A 16280-nucleotide genomic window follows, 5' to 3' on the forward strand; every position below is an offset into this window, starting at 1 on the left:
GGAGATGAATGGTGGTGGTTGTCGCGTAATTACACATTTAAAAATCCATCACTGTGAACTCAAGAATGGTTAAGATGATAAGCTTTATGTTATACCACAATAAAAAAAATGGAAAAAGTTACTTCATACAATTCAGTAGACAAGTGTAAGGTATGGACTGTCTCAATTCCTCATATCTTGAGTACCCAGTTGGACTTTGGGAAAGGAATTCAAATATTACTCCAATGTGAAAAATGTAAGGAACCTGGTTATGCCCTAGGGGTTTTGTTTTTTTTATTTTTTTAAATATTAGTAATTAGTATTATTAATATTAGGTGAAATGATTTCAAACATGTTATTGGAAATGAAGAACAACATTTCAACATATCAGTCACAAATTTGTAAGTGCTTAAGATCTGTAATCATAGCTAGAAATCTTAACAGCATACTGTCTATAAATTATAGAAAATGTAGACCAAAAAAAATCAGTTTGAACATAAAGGATCTGAAAAACCACTATCAGCACCTTAACATTTGTAGAATATCACATGTAACTAGAATACAATAGAATGTACATTCCATCCAAATGCATAATATACATACCAAGATAAATCATATATTGGGCCATAAAACTTCTCAAAAAGTTTCAAAAGTTTAAAATTTTAAGGACTGTAATTTCTTTCTTTCTTTTTAAAAAAAATTTTTTTTAAATTTTTAAAAATTTATCTATCCGGGTTTAGCGTCTACTTACACCACTTTCTGAAGATTATGGGGAGCGGAGTCTATTTTTTCACAAAGCAGCTTCACGGATGAGGTACTGAGGAAGCTCTGACCAATGTCTAGAAACACCAGACTCTTGTTTGAGTCGAACACGGAAAGAAGATCCATCCAGAAAGGAAGCACATACTGATCATCTGGAACCTGTAGGGAAGAGGCAAAGAAGGGAAATTACCGAATACTGCTGGAGAGAAAACGACCACCGTTCCCTCATTGTGAAGCTATTTAGGGAGGGCTGCTCTGGGTATATACCCCGATAAACAGGCAGAGCTCTAAAGTCAGATGGTTGAATCACTTAGCATCACTGTCAGACAAGTCATCACCTGAGACAGGTCACTGGAGAAAAAACTCAAGCTTGCTTGCTTTTTTTTTTTTTTTTGAGATTTTTTATTTGAGAGAGAGAGTGTGAGTGAACAAGCAGGAGCTGGGGTGGTGGGGTAGGGGTGGGGCATAGGGAGAGGGACAGACTTCCTGCATGGAGCCCGACTCTGGCTCCATCCCAGGACCCCAAGATCATGACCTGAGCCAAAGTCAGATGCTTAACTGACTGAGCCTCTTTACCCAGAACTCAAACTTCTTGCACAATAATCTAACAAATGTTTAGAATAAACCAAAAGTCTAAGATCATTGATACAAAATTAAAAACAAGTTAGAGAGGAGAAGGGAGTTGGGGGAAATTGGAAGGGGAGGTGAATCATGAGAGACTATGGACTCTGAAAAACAATCTGAGGGTTTTGAAGTGGTGGGGGGGTGGTGGGAGGTTGGGGTACCAGGTGGTGGGTATTATAGAGGGCACGGATTGCATGGAGCACTGGGTGTGGTGCAAAAATAATGAATACTGTTATGCTGAAAATAAATAAATGTAACTTAAAAAAAATAAAAACAATATACACCATTGATTTAAAAAATGAGCGATATGCGTGTTAGAGATCTGAATGTCAGATGGTGTATCCATATGCATGATATTCTCAATCTAATTTACAACTGTATTTGTAACCTAAAATGTCCATAAAAACTTGAGAAGATGTAATCACAGACTTAAGAGAATGTTTATTTTGTTCTGTGGCTGCTTCTGGGCATAGGGTTGGTATAGGTGATATGATTTCTTTATCCTTTTCAGTATTGCTTTCATTTTCTATTTATGTATGGGATCTTTGCAATCAGAAAAATATTTTCAGGAAAACAGTACAAACACTTGAAGCCATGATGTGTCAGAAAGTTGAAACATTTTAGTTATTGATGGGGAAATACTATGGGACCCAAGAGTAATCAAATATTTGGAGGTTTTTGTGGAGAAAATTGAAGGTACGAGTGTGCAAGGAATAAGAGTAACCAGCACATAAATATAATAACAGAGAGAAAAGTGTAAATGAAAGCTGAGGCTGGAATTTGAACTCCTATATGCTAGGAATCTTGAGTAATTTTAGAATTAGTCATCTAAAAACACTGCTTTGAAGTAGGTCCAGTGCTTACTTGAAGATAATGGAAAGGAAGCCCAGAAAGCGTCTAACTCACCCCACATCATCACAGTAACAGAGCCATAACAGAGAAAGAGCTCAAAGTCAAACAGTAAGACCCAGCACCTTCGTTGCCTCCTACCATCTTCCATTCCTCAGCCTATAACTGGGCTTGGTGGCTTTCAAACCAAGGCGGCTGGTTTCCAGGGCATAAACATTAATCTGAATAATTAACCTCTTATTTTCCACTCTCCCTCAAGCCTGCTGAGGCTGGCTACTCCTGTCACCCTATCTTCTGAAGGACAATTGTCCTTTCTCCTAGAGAAGGGCAAGGCTACACAAGACCGTGTTTTGGGGATACCCTTCCAAAGTCACTAATGGGAGAGTAAATTTGGGTCAACGTGAATATCTTCCTAAGATTCAAAAGAGCTTAGAGAAGAAATAAGAAGTTTCTAAAGGCAAGAAGCTCCATTAGTAGCCTTGACGGAATAGCAAGTCCTACACAAAGTGAACATTTTGTGGTTTGAAATAGGGGAAGAAAGAAGCCAGAAAGAACTTAGGTTCTGTCAGCTTCAGCACGCTTGGCTGCTTTAGGCTGAGGTTTTACCTTTGGTTTTATTAGTGGTGCTTGCCTCGATGAAAGATATATTTAAAATTAATGTCCTCGTTGCAGAATTTGAAGCAACATGAGGAGGACAAGCCTTTAGAAACCTAGTCTGTGCCTTTCAAAGAGCATGGTCTATATGCTCTGGGGAAAGACATCTGAGGCTGTATAGGGTTAGTAGAGTGGTCTTATCAGGGGAAGATAATCAAGCCATTGTGTAGAACAAGGGCTCGTTCCCACTGTGCTACTGGAGGAAGTGGTCTGACTGAAAGCAGCCTGTGATTTAAGTGTCCCGGAGTTACAGACCAGCAATGCTATGGGCCTGCTGTGATGAGCAGGACAGAAGGGAAAGTGGCAAAAGGCACCTGAAAAGAACGTTCATGGAAAGCATCCTTTTGCGTTTCAGATCAGAATGATTGTAATCACACCTAAAGACATCCATTGCCTTCTTCTCAGATGGGGGCTCCAAGGATCAAGCAATCCAACTGTGGTTAATTACCTGCAGTGTTCATGTTGGCTCTATTGTTAGTTTTAACTAAACCAAGGTTAAGAAGAAAAAAGAGGGTCCTCAAAAAATTAAAAATAGAGCTATCCTATGACTCAGCAATTATACTACTAGGTATTTATCCCAAAGATATATATGTGAAAAGAAGGCCATATGTACTCCAATCTTCATAGCAGCAATGTCCACAATAGCCAAACTGTGGAAGAGCCGAGATGCCCTTCAACAGATGAATGGGTAAAGAAAGTGTGGTCCTTGGATGCCTGGGTGGCTCAGTTGGTTAAGCAAGCTGCCTTGAGCTCAGGTCATGATCCCAGTGTCCTGGGATTGAGTCCCATATCGGGCTCCATGCTCGGCAAGGAGCCTGCTTCTCCCTCTTCCTCTGCCTGCCATTCTGTCTCTCTGTGCTTGCTCTCTCTCCCTCTCTCTGACAAATAAATAAAATCTTAAAAAAAAGAAAGTGTGACAAGACAAGGATGCCCACTTTCACCACTCTTGTTCAACATAGTATTAGAAGTCCTAGCAACAGCAATCAGACAACAGAGAGAAATAAAAGGTATCCAAATTGGTAATGAAGAAGTCAAACTCTCTCTCTTTGCAGATGACATGATTCTTTATATGGAAAACCCAAAAGACTCCACCCCCAAACTACTAGACCTCATACAGCAATTCAGCAACGTGGCAGGATACAAAGTTAATGTGCAGAAATCAGTGGCTTTCTTATACACTAACAATGAAAATACAGAAGGGAAATTAGAGAATCGATTCCATTTACTATAGCACCAAGAACCATAAGATACCTGGGAATAAACCTAACTAAAGAGGTAAAGGATCTATACTTGAGGAACTATAGAACACTCATGAAGAAATTGAAGAAGACACAAAAAGATGGAAGACCATTCCATGCTCTTGGATCGGAAGAATAAACATTGTTAAAATGTCTATACTGCCTAGAGCAATCTATACTTTTAATGCCATTCCGATCAAAATTCCACCAGCATTCTTCAAAGAGCTGGAGCAAATAATCCTAAAATTTGTATGGAATCAGAAGAGACCCCGAATCGCTAAGGAAATGTTGAAAAACAAAAATAAAGCTGGCGGCATCACCTTACCTGATTTCAAGCTTTATTACAAAGCTGTGATCACCAAGACAGCATGGTACTGGCATAAAAACAGACACATAGACCAGTGGAACAGAGTAGAGAGCCCTGATATGGACCCTCAACTCTATGGTCAATTAATCTTCGACAAAACAGGAAAAAATATACAGTGGAAAAAAGACAGTCTCTTCAATAAATGGTGCTGGGAAAACTGGACAGCTATATGTAGAAGAATGAAACTCGACCATTCTCTTACACCGTACACAAAGATCAACTCAAAATGGATAAAAGACCTCAACGTGAGACAGGAATCTATCAGAATCTTAGAGGAGAACATAGGCAGTAATCTCTTTGATATCAGCCACAGCAACTTCTTTCAAGATACGTCTCCAAAGGCAAAGGAAACAAAAGCGAAAATAAACTTCTGGGACTTCATCAAAATCAAAAGCTTCTGCACAGCAAAGGAAACAGTAAAAAAAACAAAGAGGCAACCCACGGAATGGAAGAAGATATTTTCAAATGACAGTACAGACAAAAGGTTGATATCCAGAATCTATAATGAACTCCTCAAACTCAACATACACGAAACCGGCAAACACATCAAAAAATGGGCAGAAGATATGAACAGACACTTCTCCAATCAAGAAATACAAATGGCTATCAGACACATGAAAAAATGCTCATCATCATTAGCCCTCAGGGAGATTCAAATTAAAACCACATTGAGATATCACCTTACACCAGTTAGAATGGCCAAAATGAACAAAACAGGAAACAACATGTGTTGGAGAGGATGTGGAGAAAGGGGAACCCTCTTACACTGTTGGTGGGAATGCAAGTTGGTGCAGCCTCTTTGGAGAACAGTGTGGAGATTCCTCAAGAAATTAAAAATAGAGCTTCCCTACGACCCTGCTATTGCACTCCTGGGTATTTACCCCAAAGACACAGATGTCGTGAAAAGAAGGGCCATCTGTACCCCAATGTTTATAGCAGCAATGGCCACAGTCACCAAACTATGGAAAGAACCAAGATGCCCTTCAACGGATGAATGGATAAGGAAGATGTGGTCCATATATACTATGGAGTATTATGCCTCCATCAGAAAGGACGAATATCCAACTTTTGTAGCAACATGGACGGGACTGGAAGAGATTATGCTGAGTGAAATCAGTCAAGCAGAGAGAGTCAATTATCATATGGTTTCACTCATTTGTGGAGCATAACCAATAGCATGGAGGACAAGGGGCGTTAGAGAGTAGTAGGGAATTTGGGTAAATTGGAAGGGGAGATGAACCATGAGAGACTATGGACTCTGAAAAACAGTCTGAGGGGTTTGAAGTGGCGGGGGGGGTGGGAGGTTGGGGTACCAGGTGGTGGGTATTATAGAGGGCACAGCTTGCATGGAGCACTGGGTGTGGTGAAAAAATAATGAATACTGTTTTTCTGAAAATAAATAAATTGGGAAAAAAAAAACCACATTGAGATATCACCTTACACCAGTTAGAATGGCCAAAATTAACAAAACAGGAAACAACATGTGTTGGAGAGGATGTGGAGAAAGGGGAACCCTCTTCCACTGTTGGTGGGAATGCAAGTTGGTGCAGCCTCTTTGGAGAACAGTGTGGAGATTCCTCAAGAAATTAAAAATAGAGCTTCCCTATGACCCTGCCATTGCACTCCTGGGTATTTACCCCAAAGACACAGATGTCGTGAAAAGAAGGGCCATCTGTACCCCAATGTTTATAGCAGCAATGGCCACAGTCGCCAAACTATGGAAAGAACCAAGATGCCCTTCAACGGATGAATGGATAAGGAAGATGTGGTCCATATACACTATGGAGTATTATGCCTCCATCAGAATGGATGAATACCCAACATTTGTAGCAACATGGACGGGACTGGAAGAGATTATGCTGAGTGAAATAAGTCAAGCAGAGAGAGTCAATTATCATATGGTTTCACTTATTTGTGGAGCATAACAAATAAATGGAGGACAAGGGGCGTTAGAGAGGAGTAGGGAATTTGGGTAAATTGGAAGGGGAGGTGAACCATGAGAGACTATGGACTCTGAAAAACAATCTGAGGGGTTTGAAGTGGCGGGGGTGTGGGAGATTGGGGTACCAGGTGGGGGGTATTATAGAGGGCATGGCTTGCATGGAACACTGGGTGTGGTGAAAAAATAATGAATAATGTTTCTGAAAATAAATAAATTGAGATAAAAAAAAGAAAGTGTGGTCCTTATATACAATGGACTATCATTCAGCCATTGGAAAAGATGAATACCCAACTTTTGTATCAACATGGACAGGACTGGAAGAGATTATGCTGAGTGAAATAAGTCAAGCAGAGAGAGTCAATTATCATGTGGTTTCACTTACTTGTGGAGCATAAGGAATAGCACAGAGTACATTAGGAGAAGGAAAGGAGATAAAATAGGGAGTGAGAATCAGAAGGGGAGACATATCATGAGAGACTATGGACTCTAAGGGTTTCAGAGGGGAGGAGGGTGGCTGGGTGAGCCTGGTGGGGGGTATTAAGGAGGGCACGGATTGCATGGAGCACTGGGTATTATACGCAAACAATGAATCATGGAACATTACATCAAAAACTAATGACATACTGTATGGTGACTAACATAACACAATAAAAAAAATAAATACTATTTTGACTTGGGATCTTGGATGAGATAGACAGGAGGCTATTCATGCAATCTCATTTGCATTCAAAGCAGCTCTTTGATGACCCTCCTGCAGAAGAAAGATTTAGGTAAACCAGCATGTAGGCCTGTATAAACACTTGGATGAGAGAAGAAACAAAGTCAGGACACAGACGAAGGGAAACACCAGTTCAAAGGAATGCACACATCTCTATGTTTATCGCAGCATTATCTCCAAAAGCCAAATTAGAGAAGCTGCCCAAGTGACCTCTGACAGACAAAGATGTAGTATATATCACAATGGAATACTATGCAGCCATCAAAAGAAACGAAATCTTGCCATTTGCGACAACATGGATGGAACTATAGAGTATCATGCTTAGCGAAATAAGTCAAGCGGAGAAAGACAAATATCATATGATCTCCCTGATATGAGGAAGTGGTGATGCAACATGGGGGCTTAAGTGGGTAGGAGAAGAATCCATGAAACAAGATGGGATAGTGAGGGAGACAAACCATAAGTGACTCTTAATCTCACGAAACAAACTGTGGGTTGCTGGGGGGAGGGGGGTTGGGAGAAGGGGGGTAGGGTTATGGACATTGGGGAGGGTATGTGCTTTTGGGTAAATTGGAAGGGGAGATGAACCATGAGAGACTATGGACTCTGAAAAACAATCTGAGGGGTTTGAAGTGGCAGGGGGGTGGGAGTTTGGGGTACCAGGTGGTGGGTATTATGGAGGGCACGGCTTGCATGGAGCACTGGGTGTGGTGAAAAAAAAATGAATACTGTTTTTCTGAAAATAAATAAATTGGGAAAAAAAAGATGTAGTATATATAATCAATGGAATATTACTCAGGCATTAAAAAGAACGAAAGCCTGCCTTCTGCCAAGACATGACTATAGCTACAGTGTGTAACAGGAAGCCACCTGTGCCAGTCAGAGAAGGATTTCACTCATAAGTGGAATTTAAGAAACAGAACAAATAGGCAATGGGTGGGGAGAAGAAGAGGAAGACACAAAGCGAAAACAGACTCTCCACTAAAAAGAGCAAACTGATGATTACCAGCAGGGAGGGTGGTAGAAGATGTGTAAAACAGATGATGGCGATTGAGATTACGGTCATCACGATGAGCACCAAGTGTTGTGTAGACCTGCTGAGTCACTATATTATATCCGGGTAACTAGTATGACAGTGTATGTTAGCTGGACTGGAATTACAATAAAGAACTTAACCAATGGGGTCTGTGAGTGCCGGTGATCTTCAACGTGGAGAAATGTTCCAGCCCAGCCATCAGGGTCCTGATGCTCCCTGAGGTGACTCAAGTACACGACTCTTTGCTACATGGGGAAGGAATAAGAGGGAAAGTGAAGGGGATGTGTAAAACAGACGCCTCCACCAGGAAAGCAAGGGGGGTGGTGTTTGATTCTGGCCCTGTGAATATGCATGAGGATTTCAGATATTGGATTTCTGATGACAACCTAGGGTTGAGGAAGAGGCAGGCTGATAAGGTAAGTATCAGTATATGTCTGGTGGGCCTTACACAGGACCATGAGCAGTGAGCTTGGATTGTGATGAGGGAGGGGCACTTCATAAACCAGCAGACTGGAGTTCTAATCCCACTCAAACACCCTTTAATGAAGCCAGGATCTTCACCTCAACAGGAAGGATTGCAAGTAGCCACCAGGGGATAAATAGTATTTGGAAATGCCATAAGAGCTCAGCTGATGTTACCTGAGGCTACATCAAGAATAACAACGTCTCATGACTGCCTGGGGTCATCTCATTGTGTCAATTGCGTTAGGTTAGGTGACGTGCCCATGATTGCGGATGGGGAGAAGCTTTCAGAACCTCGTTGAATCAGCCTCTGACTTTCCACCTTTAATGACTTTCCATCTATCATGCTAAACAGGACAACCCCATACAGAGGGGCAACGTAGACAACCAACACGAGGACTGAAGTGAGGTTGAGCCATGTGCAAACATTGCTCAGCTGGAGAAAAAAGGACACAGGTCTCAAAACAAGGTCTGGTTCAAAGTCCCCATCCTTAATCTGAGCACCAAACTCTCCACCTTGAAGGGCAAGCTGGCAGAAGAAGTTCTGGTAAGAAGAAAATTCTGACCCTAAGCCACAGGGAGGACACTATTCCCTGCTGCTACTGGAGTGGGGCATGAGGTAGAAGCCCGGGCACTACCAGAGTGAACAGGGCAGGTCTTATCCATCAGCCTGAGCCTCTGATCCCCGTATTGTTCTCCAGGAACACCCCCTTTTCTACCCACAGCCACATTTTCTGCAAGTTTTCACAACCCTTGAGGCAGAACGATGCATGCACCAGGTCCGAGGTATCTTCCAAATGCAGGGACACTTCTGTGACCTGGGCCATGGCCTCCTTCACAAGGTGCTCCTCCTGGGATTTGTAGAGACAATACAAGGTCTCCTTCGTGTCTGTCACCGAGGAGAAGGGTCTGTGTTCAGGGGACTGCACTGTGCATTCCAGTAGCTCCCGCTTGAACTGAGTGGACACTGGGCAGCCAAAGGTGGTCCCCAGCTCCCTGGCCCTCTTTTCATTGGGGAGGCCAAACAGGAAGCGCCTGACGGGGGCCAGGTGGGGATTCTTGAGGCCTTCTTCCTTGGAGAGCAGCCTCTGCACACCCCCAGCGTGCCAGATGGGGCTCCCCGTGTCTTGGCGGCCCTCGCTCCCCAGGACACAGACTGCAACAGCCAAGAAGTGCTGGATGCTCAGGTGGACGAAGCAGTAGCACCCCCCCCCCCCCGTGTTTCTGTCCTTCTGGAGGATGCCCCGGTGCAAGAAAGGGCGCAGGTCAGACTCGTGCATGCCCAGCCTGCACAGGTCGTGTCCATCGAACGCCGCGGTCTGCGCCCATGTGCCCTTGGTGGCCAGCAGGCACAGGGTGCGCAGGGAAGCTGCGAGGCACGGACCCGGGCCTTGGCCCCACACAGGCGCAAACCGGCTGTAGAGGAAGTGCAGCAGCAGAGACGTGGCGGTCCGGCAGGTGAGCCGGGGGTCCGCACCCTCGGCCATCTGCAGCCTCAGGCAGGTGCACGCCATCCAGCACGCGGTGGGCGCTGCACCCATGCAGAACAGCGCCATTTGCTTCTCATCAGCTGGAAAGCACACAGGGCCTGAGCTTCCTCTCCTAAGTGTCGCAGGAAATACATCCTCCTGTCGCGCTCGGAGAGCCCCTCCATCTCCACCAAGAGTGGCTGCTCCACCAGGAGCCGCCGTTCCCTCAGGGCCTCGGGCTGGATGGTGACCAGCAGGGTGGCCGTGGGGGAAGAGCTTTCTCTTCAGCAGGCTGCCCAGGAACACCGGCGCAGGCCTCCGCGTCCTCCAGTCACCTCCCCAGGTCGTGTGCCAGTGCCCCTGTGCCCCAGGACACGCGCAGCTCCTCGAAAGCATCAATGACCAGTAGGGGCTTGTGCGCCTGGGCCAGGACCTGCGGAAGGGTGCGCTGCAGGTCTGGGGTGCTCTCCACCAGCTGCTCTGCAAAGGAGCAAGTCCCCTTGCTGCTGACCACCTTGCTGCTGAGATAGAAAGCAACGCAGGGGGTCTGCATGAGGGTGTCCTGCGTCCAGTCCAGCATGCACTTCTTGGCCAGAGTGGTCTTCCCTATGCCTGCTGGACCGTGCAGCACCACCGTGTGTGGAAATGGCCCCCTGAGCATTTTAGGATTACAGAATGGAATCTGTGTCTCATATCTTTGGGTGACTGTGTGAATGTTCTCACTGGCTCCAGGCCAAAAGTTCTTCCAGATTTGCTGGACCTTCTCTTTCAAAATGCTTCTGTATTTATCCTGTTTACCTTTAGTGATTGGAGGTAGGGGATAGGAAGGACATAGCTGGTTATTCATTAGGGAAAAAAAAGATACTTTGTGTTAGGTAGGAAAAAGACAAAAAAGAATGGCCTGACACCAGGCTTCTCCAGGAAGACAGGATACAGACCTGGCTTTTCTCCTTCCAAAACTTCCTTTGCTGCTTCTGGGTTTGGGACATCTTCTCCCTGTACTTGAGTAAGTGCTGCAAAATACAATTTAAAAATGAGCTTGACACAAAGACACGTGAATTTCTGTAACCAGAAATACAGTGTTAAAGTGGATCTAAGGAGTGCAGAATCTAATATCTGTCCATATCATGTGCTGGGAGGTGCAAAGGCCAGGTTTATAGAGACGAACAGAGCAAATGACCTTCTAAACCAAGTTTCCTGCCTGTCCTCTCTAGACCCATAACAAGAAATATTTTTTTCTTTTTTTTCCAATTTATTTATTTTCAGAAAAACAGTATTCATTATTTTTTCACCACACCCAGTGCTCCATGCAAGCAATATTTTTTCAAGTTGCTCCATCAAAACTCAATGCGATCCATTGAATCTACTCATCCATCTTTCCCACTGGTCTAGACCACACACTAGGGCATCAGGAGACAGACCTCTATACAGCCCAACCCAGTATAGCTGCTCCATTGTCTGAGTAAGCAATGAGGTTATGCCTGTGTGGAATGCCAGACGATTCCTGAGAATCTGCCCAAGGTAAGTGAAAATGCGCATATGTCAAGACTAGCCCACCAAGCATAGCAGCGTGATGCAAGACAGTCAGAAAGTAGAAAAAATTCAGATATCCATCCATCCATCAACGAATGGACAATCAAGTGTGGCATAGCCACACCATGGAGTATCATTCTGTAATAAAAAGGGATGGCAAGTCAGTGACACACTCAACAATGGGGACAAACCTCAAAAACATTATGGTAAGTGATGAAAGGCAGACAGAAAAGACCATGTGTCCAGAAAAGCCAAATCTAGAGAGACACAATAACATAATGGTTGCCCAGAGTTGGTGGACAGAGACTAGGGAGTGACCACGTGTGGACATAAGGGAACTTTCTGGGGGTGATGTCCATGTTGTAAAATTGGATAGTGGTGATGGTTGGGAAATTCTGTAGGTTTACTGAAAGTTAGTAGTAGCACATTTAATTTGAATGAAATTTATGGATACGCAGATTGTACTTTACAAGAGCCATTAACAAACAATACTGCCCAGCTGACCTTAGCCACTCAGTGATGTTAAGGGACCAGAGTGCTGGATGTACATACAGCACATCTCAACTTTCTCATCTGGGAGTTGAATTTCCTAAAGTCTGAGCAACTGAAATTGAAAAATTGAAGAGAAACTCCATACAGTACACTAATTTTCTGTGAACTGAAGAAATCCATTACTTTCAAAGGGTCCTTTCCCTGCTTTGTTCCTAAGTGAGGGAGGAAGGCATTTTCTCTGAGACTATTGGGGATTATAAACCATGGAGGAAAGGATGTGTGGTGGGGGGGGGGAGATGGAGCTCACAAAAGGAGGGTGCAGAGGACAGAACAGGGTGTGGTAGTTGTGGCTTGGCTCGCTCCAACACTGACCGACCTGGCTCCTTTCCTTCTGCACACTGTTGGGTTTCTTCCAAGTTTGCACATTTTGGTTCTGGAGTCCTGGTGAACCCTGAGAAAAGAGGGGCCATTATAGGCTTCTCTATTGAGACTTCTGCCTGGGGAGAGGGTGGGACATCAATAAGACTTGTGTTTGACAACTGCGTCTCATACATAAGCCCAGATGACATAAAAAGGACCTTAACATTCTATGGGAGAGAAGATTGAAGTGTTTCTGGCTTCCTGTGTGGTTGAGAACACACAGTGACTGTCTCATGAGAGGGCGTTGTATGCACAATCATCTCCAAAGACCAAGGAGCTGTAAGACTGAATAAAAAGGCTGAACCATGAGAGACTATGGACTCTGAAAGTGGCGGGGGGGGTGGGAGGTAGGGGTACCAGGTGGTGGGTATTATAGAGGGCATGGCTTGCATGGAGCACTGGGTGTGGTGAAAAAATAATGAATAATGTTTTTCTGAAAATAAATAAATTGGAAAAAAAGTTTTTCTGAAAATAAAAACATGTATTCTGGAACACTGAAAAAAAAAAGGCTGAACAGTCCAGCCTGGCAACAAATAGTTAAAGATTTTATTTGATAGAGAAAGAGCACAAGTAGGGGAGCAGCAGGCAGAGGGAAAGGGAGAGAGAGACACAAACTCCCCACTGAGTAGGAAGCCTGACATGGGGCTCTATCCCAGGACCCTGAGCTGAAGGATGACACTTATATGAGCCACCCAGGTGGCCCCAAGAAATTTTTTAATAAGGGGACAGAAGTATGTATTTGGTAGCTGCAAGACCAGCTGATCTCCACAACCCTGCTTCCATAGCCCTAGAGGCTGGGAGTGCTAGTGGGGGTCTACCCAGAGGAGAGTAAGAATGGGTGTGTGCCACAGTCCTAGCTCCAGAGCAGGTCAAGGACATTATGCCCTGAGGGTATATGCAGGGGTGTAGTTAAACAAAAGGAAAGACTGTGACTGTGGTGGGGGTGGTGTTCAAGAAGGCTGCACGTCCTAGAGTGCTCATCATGGTGGATTTGTCCCAGGAGGCTCCAGTCAAGTTCACACAGTGAGAGAAATGAACATGTGTGCACCCTTGCTCTGTCTTGAGGCCATCACAAAGCTTTCACGGATTAACCCTCTGGTTTCTGATGAGGTAGATAAAAACAAACTGTCCTGGGAGGGGATGTAGGAATACAGTGGAGTCCTAATGGGAGAGGGAGTACTATAAGCTCAACACTGGATAAAGAAGTGGTGAGTCTGGGAGAGTTCCGAAGAGAATCCCAGGAGGTAGTTGGCTGCAGGCATCTAAAGTTCAGGGGGAAAGATAGATAGACCGCGGGGTCTCCCGGAAGCTCCCAGCCAGCTGTGGAGCAGCAGAACACAAAATCAAAACTTGTAGAAGTCTGCTCCACTGAGGACATCACTCCAGAGGCTAAGTGGGGGGGGGGGTGTGGAGCCCTCACAGGAACAGTGTGGTCTCAGGTCCTGTGGGGTCACAGAAAGACCAGGGGTGCCTGAGTGTGGCAAAGCCCCTAGGTATTGGAGCAGGGAAGCCACTGCAGAGATGGAGCAAAGGAGAGGCTCTTAGCTTGGGGTTACCTTAAACTGTGATCCAAGGGACAGTTGGGCCACTGCTCTTTAAGCAAGAGCCCCACATGTGGCAGAACTGGGGAGACCCCCTCCTTCCTCCTCTGGAGCAGTGCAGAGTGCATGGCAGGAATCTGCTGGGTTTGGAGACTCCAAACGGGGCCATGCGCCAGAGACAGAACTGCTCAGTCACAGGATGGGTGAGCTTGAAGCGTAGCCAGAGACCAGGGAGACTGGAAGGACTGACAGCTTTTCTCTGAGGGTGCACTGAGGAGTGGGGCCCTGAACTCTCGGCTCCTCCAGGCTGGAGATTGGGAGACCACCATCTTCATTCCTGTCCTCCAGAGCTCTACAGAAAGCGTTCAGGGAACAAAAGCTCCTGAGCACAAACCCAAGCATATTGAGCAGATCAATCAGTCTGGCCCCTAGCAAGGGCAGTGAAGTTCCACCTCAGGCAAAGACATTTGAAAATCATGGCACTAGGCTCCTCCCCCAGAAGATGAGCAAGAATTCCCAGTCAAGACAAGGTTCACGGATCAATGAGAAGCTCAGAACTTCAGAGCTAAGGGAAAGCAACACATAGAATTCATGACTTTTCCCCCCATGATCCTACAGTCTTTCAAAATTAAATTTTTAAAACGTTATTTCTTCTTACTCTTATTTTTATTTCTTATTCTATTTATAAAGATTTATTTACTTATTTATTTGACAGAGATCACAAGTAGGCAGAGAGGCAGGCAGAGAGAGAGAGAGAGAGAGAGAGAGAGAGGAGGAAATAGGCTCCCTGTTACAGGGAGCCTGATTTGGGGCTTGATCCCAGGACCCTGGGATCATAAACTGAGCTGAAGGCAGAGGCTTTAATCCATTGAGCCACCCTGGAGGCCCTTTTATTCTGTTTATAAATTTATTTGATAATTTTTAAAAAACTTTATTTGTTCTCAGCATAACAGTATTCATTATTTGTGCACCACACCCAGTGCTCTATGCAATCCGTGCCCTCTAGAATACCCACCACCTGGTACCCCAACCTCCCACCCCCCCGCCACTTCAAACCCCTCAGATTGTTCTTCTGAGTCCATAGTCTCTCATGGTTCACCTCCCCTTCCAATTTCCCCCAACTTCCTTCTCCTAACTAACCACCCATGTCCTCCTTGCTATTTGTTATGCTCCACAAATAAGTGAGACCATGTGATAATTGACTCTCTCTGCTTGACTTATTTCACTCAGCATAATCTCTTCCAGTCCCATCCATGTTGCTACAAAAGTTGGGTATTTATCCTTTCTGATGGAGGCATAATACTCCATCGTGTATATGGACCACATTTTCCTTATCCATTCATCCGTTGAAGGGCATCTTGGTTCTTTCCACAGTTTGGCGACTGTGGCCATTTCTGCTATAAACATTGGGGTACAGATGGCCCTTCTTTTCACAACATCTGTGTCTTTGGGGTCAATACCCAGGAGTGCAATTGCAGGGTCATAGGGAAGCTCTATTTTTAATTTCTTGAGGAATCTCCACACTGTTCTCCAAAGAGGCTGCACCAACTTGCATTCCCACCAACAGTGTAAGAGGGTTCCCCTTTCTCCACATCCTCTCCAATACATGTTGTTTCCTGTCTTGCTAATTTTGGCCATTCTAACTGGTGTAAGGTGATACCTCAATGTGGGTTTAATTTGAATCTCCCTGATGGCTAGTGATGATGAACATTTTTTCAAGTGTCTGATAGCAATTTTTATGTCTTCATTGGAGAAGTGTCTGTTCATATCTTCTGCCCATTTTTTGATATGATTGTCTGTTTTGTGTGTGTTGAGTTTGAGGAGTTATTTATAGATCCTGGATATCAACCTTTTTTTTTAAATTTATTTTTTATTTTCAGCATAACTATTCATTATTTTTGCACCACAACCAGTGCTCCATGCAATCCGTGCCCTCTATAATACCCACCACCTGGTACCCCAACCTCCCACGCCACGCCCCTTCAAAACTCTCAGATTGTTTTTCAGAGATCATAGTCTCTCATGGTTCACCTCCCCTTCCAATTTGCCCCAATTCCCTTCTCCTCTATAACTCCGCATGTCCTCCATGCTATTTGTTATGCTCCACAAATAAGTGAAACCATATGATAATTGACCCTCTCTGCTGGACTTATTTCACTCAGCATAATCTCTTCCAGTCCTGTCCATGTTGCTG

The 16280-nt window shown here is 44.5% G+C and overlaps 1 protein-coding gene across 1 annotated transcript in view; it reads right to left on the reverse strand.

Moving 5' to 3' along the window:
- Positions 1-16280, reverse strand: part of NLRP2 (NLR family pyrin domain containing 2) — a 44789-nt gene that overhangs the window by 23448 nt on the left and 5061 nt on the right. The window contains 6 exon segments of the mRNA XM_044260158.1: positions 731-893; positions 9308-10186; positions 10189-10369; positions 10371-10439; positions 10441-10898; positions 11039-11162. Coding sequence (XP_044116093.1) covers positions 731-893; positions 9308-10186; positions 10189-10369; positions 10371-10439; positions 10441-10898; positions 11039-11162 — 1874 coding nt within the window.

Source organism: Neovison vison, chromosome 7 (assembly GCF_020171115.1).
Source record: "Neovison vison isolate M4711 chromosome 7, ASM_NN_V1, whole genome shotgun sequence".
Classification (NCBI taxonomy): Eukaryota; Metazoa; Chordata; class Mammalia; order Carnivora; family Mustelidae; genus Neogale; species Neogale vison.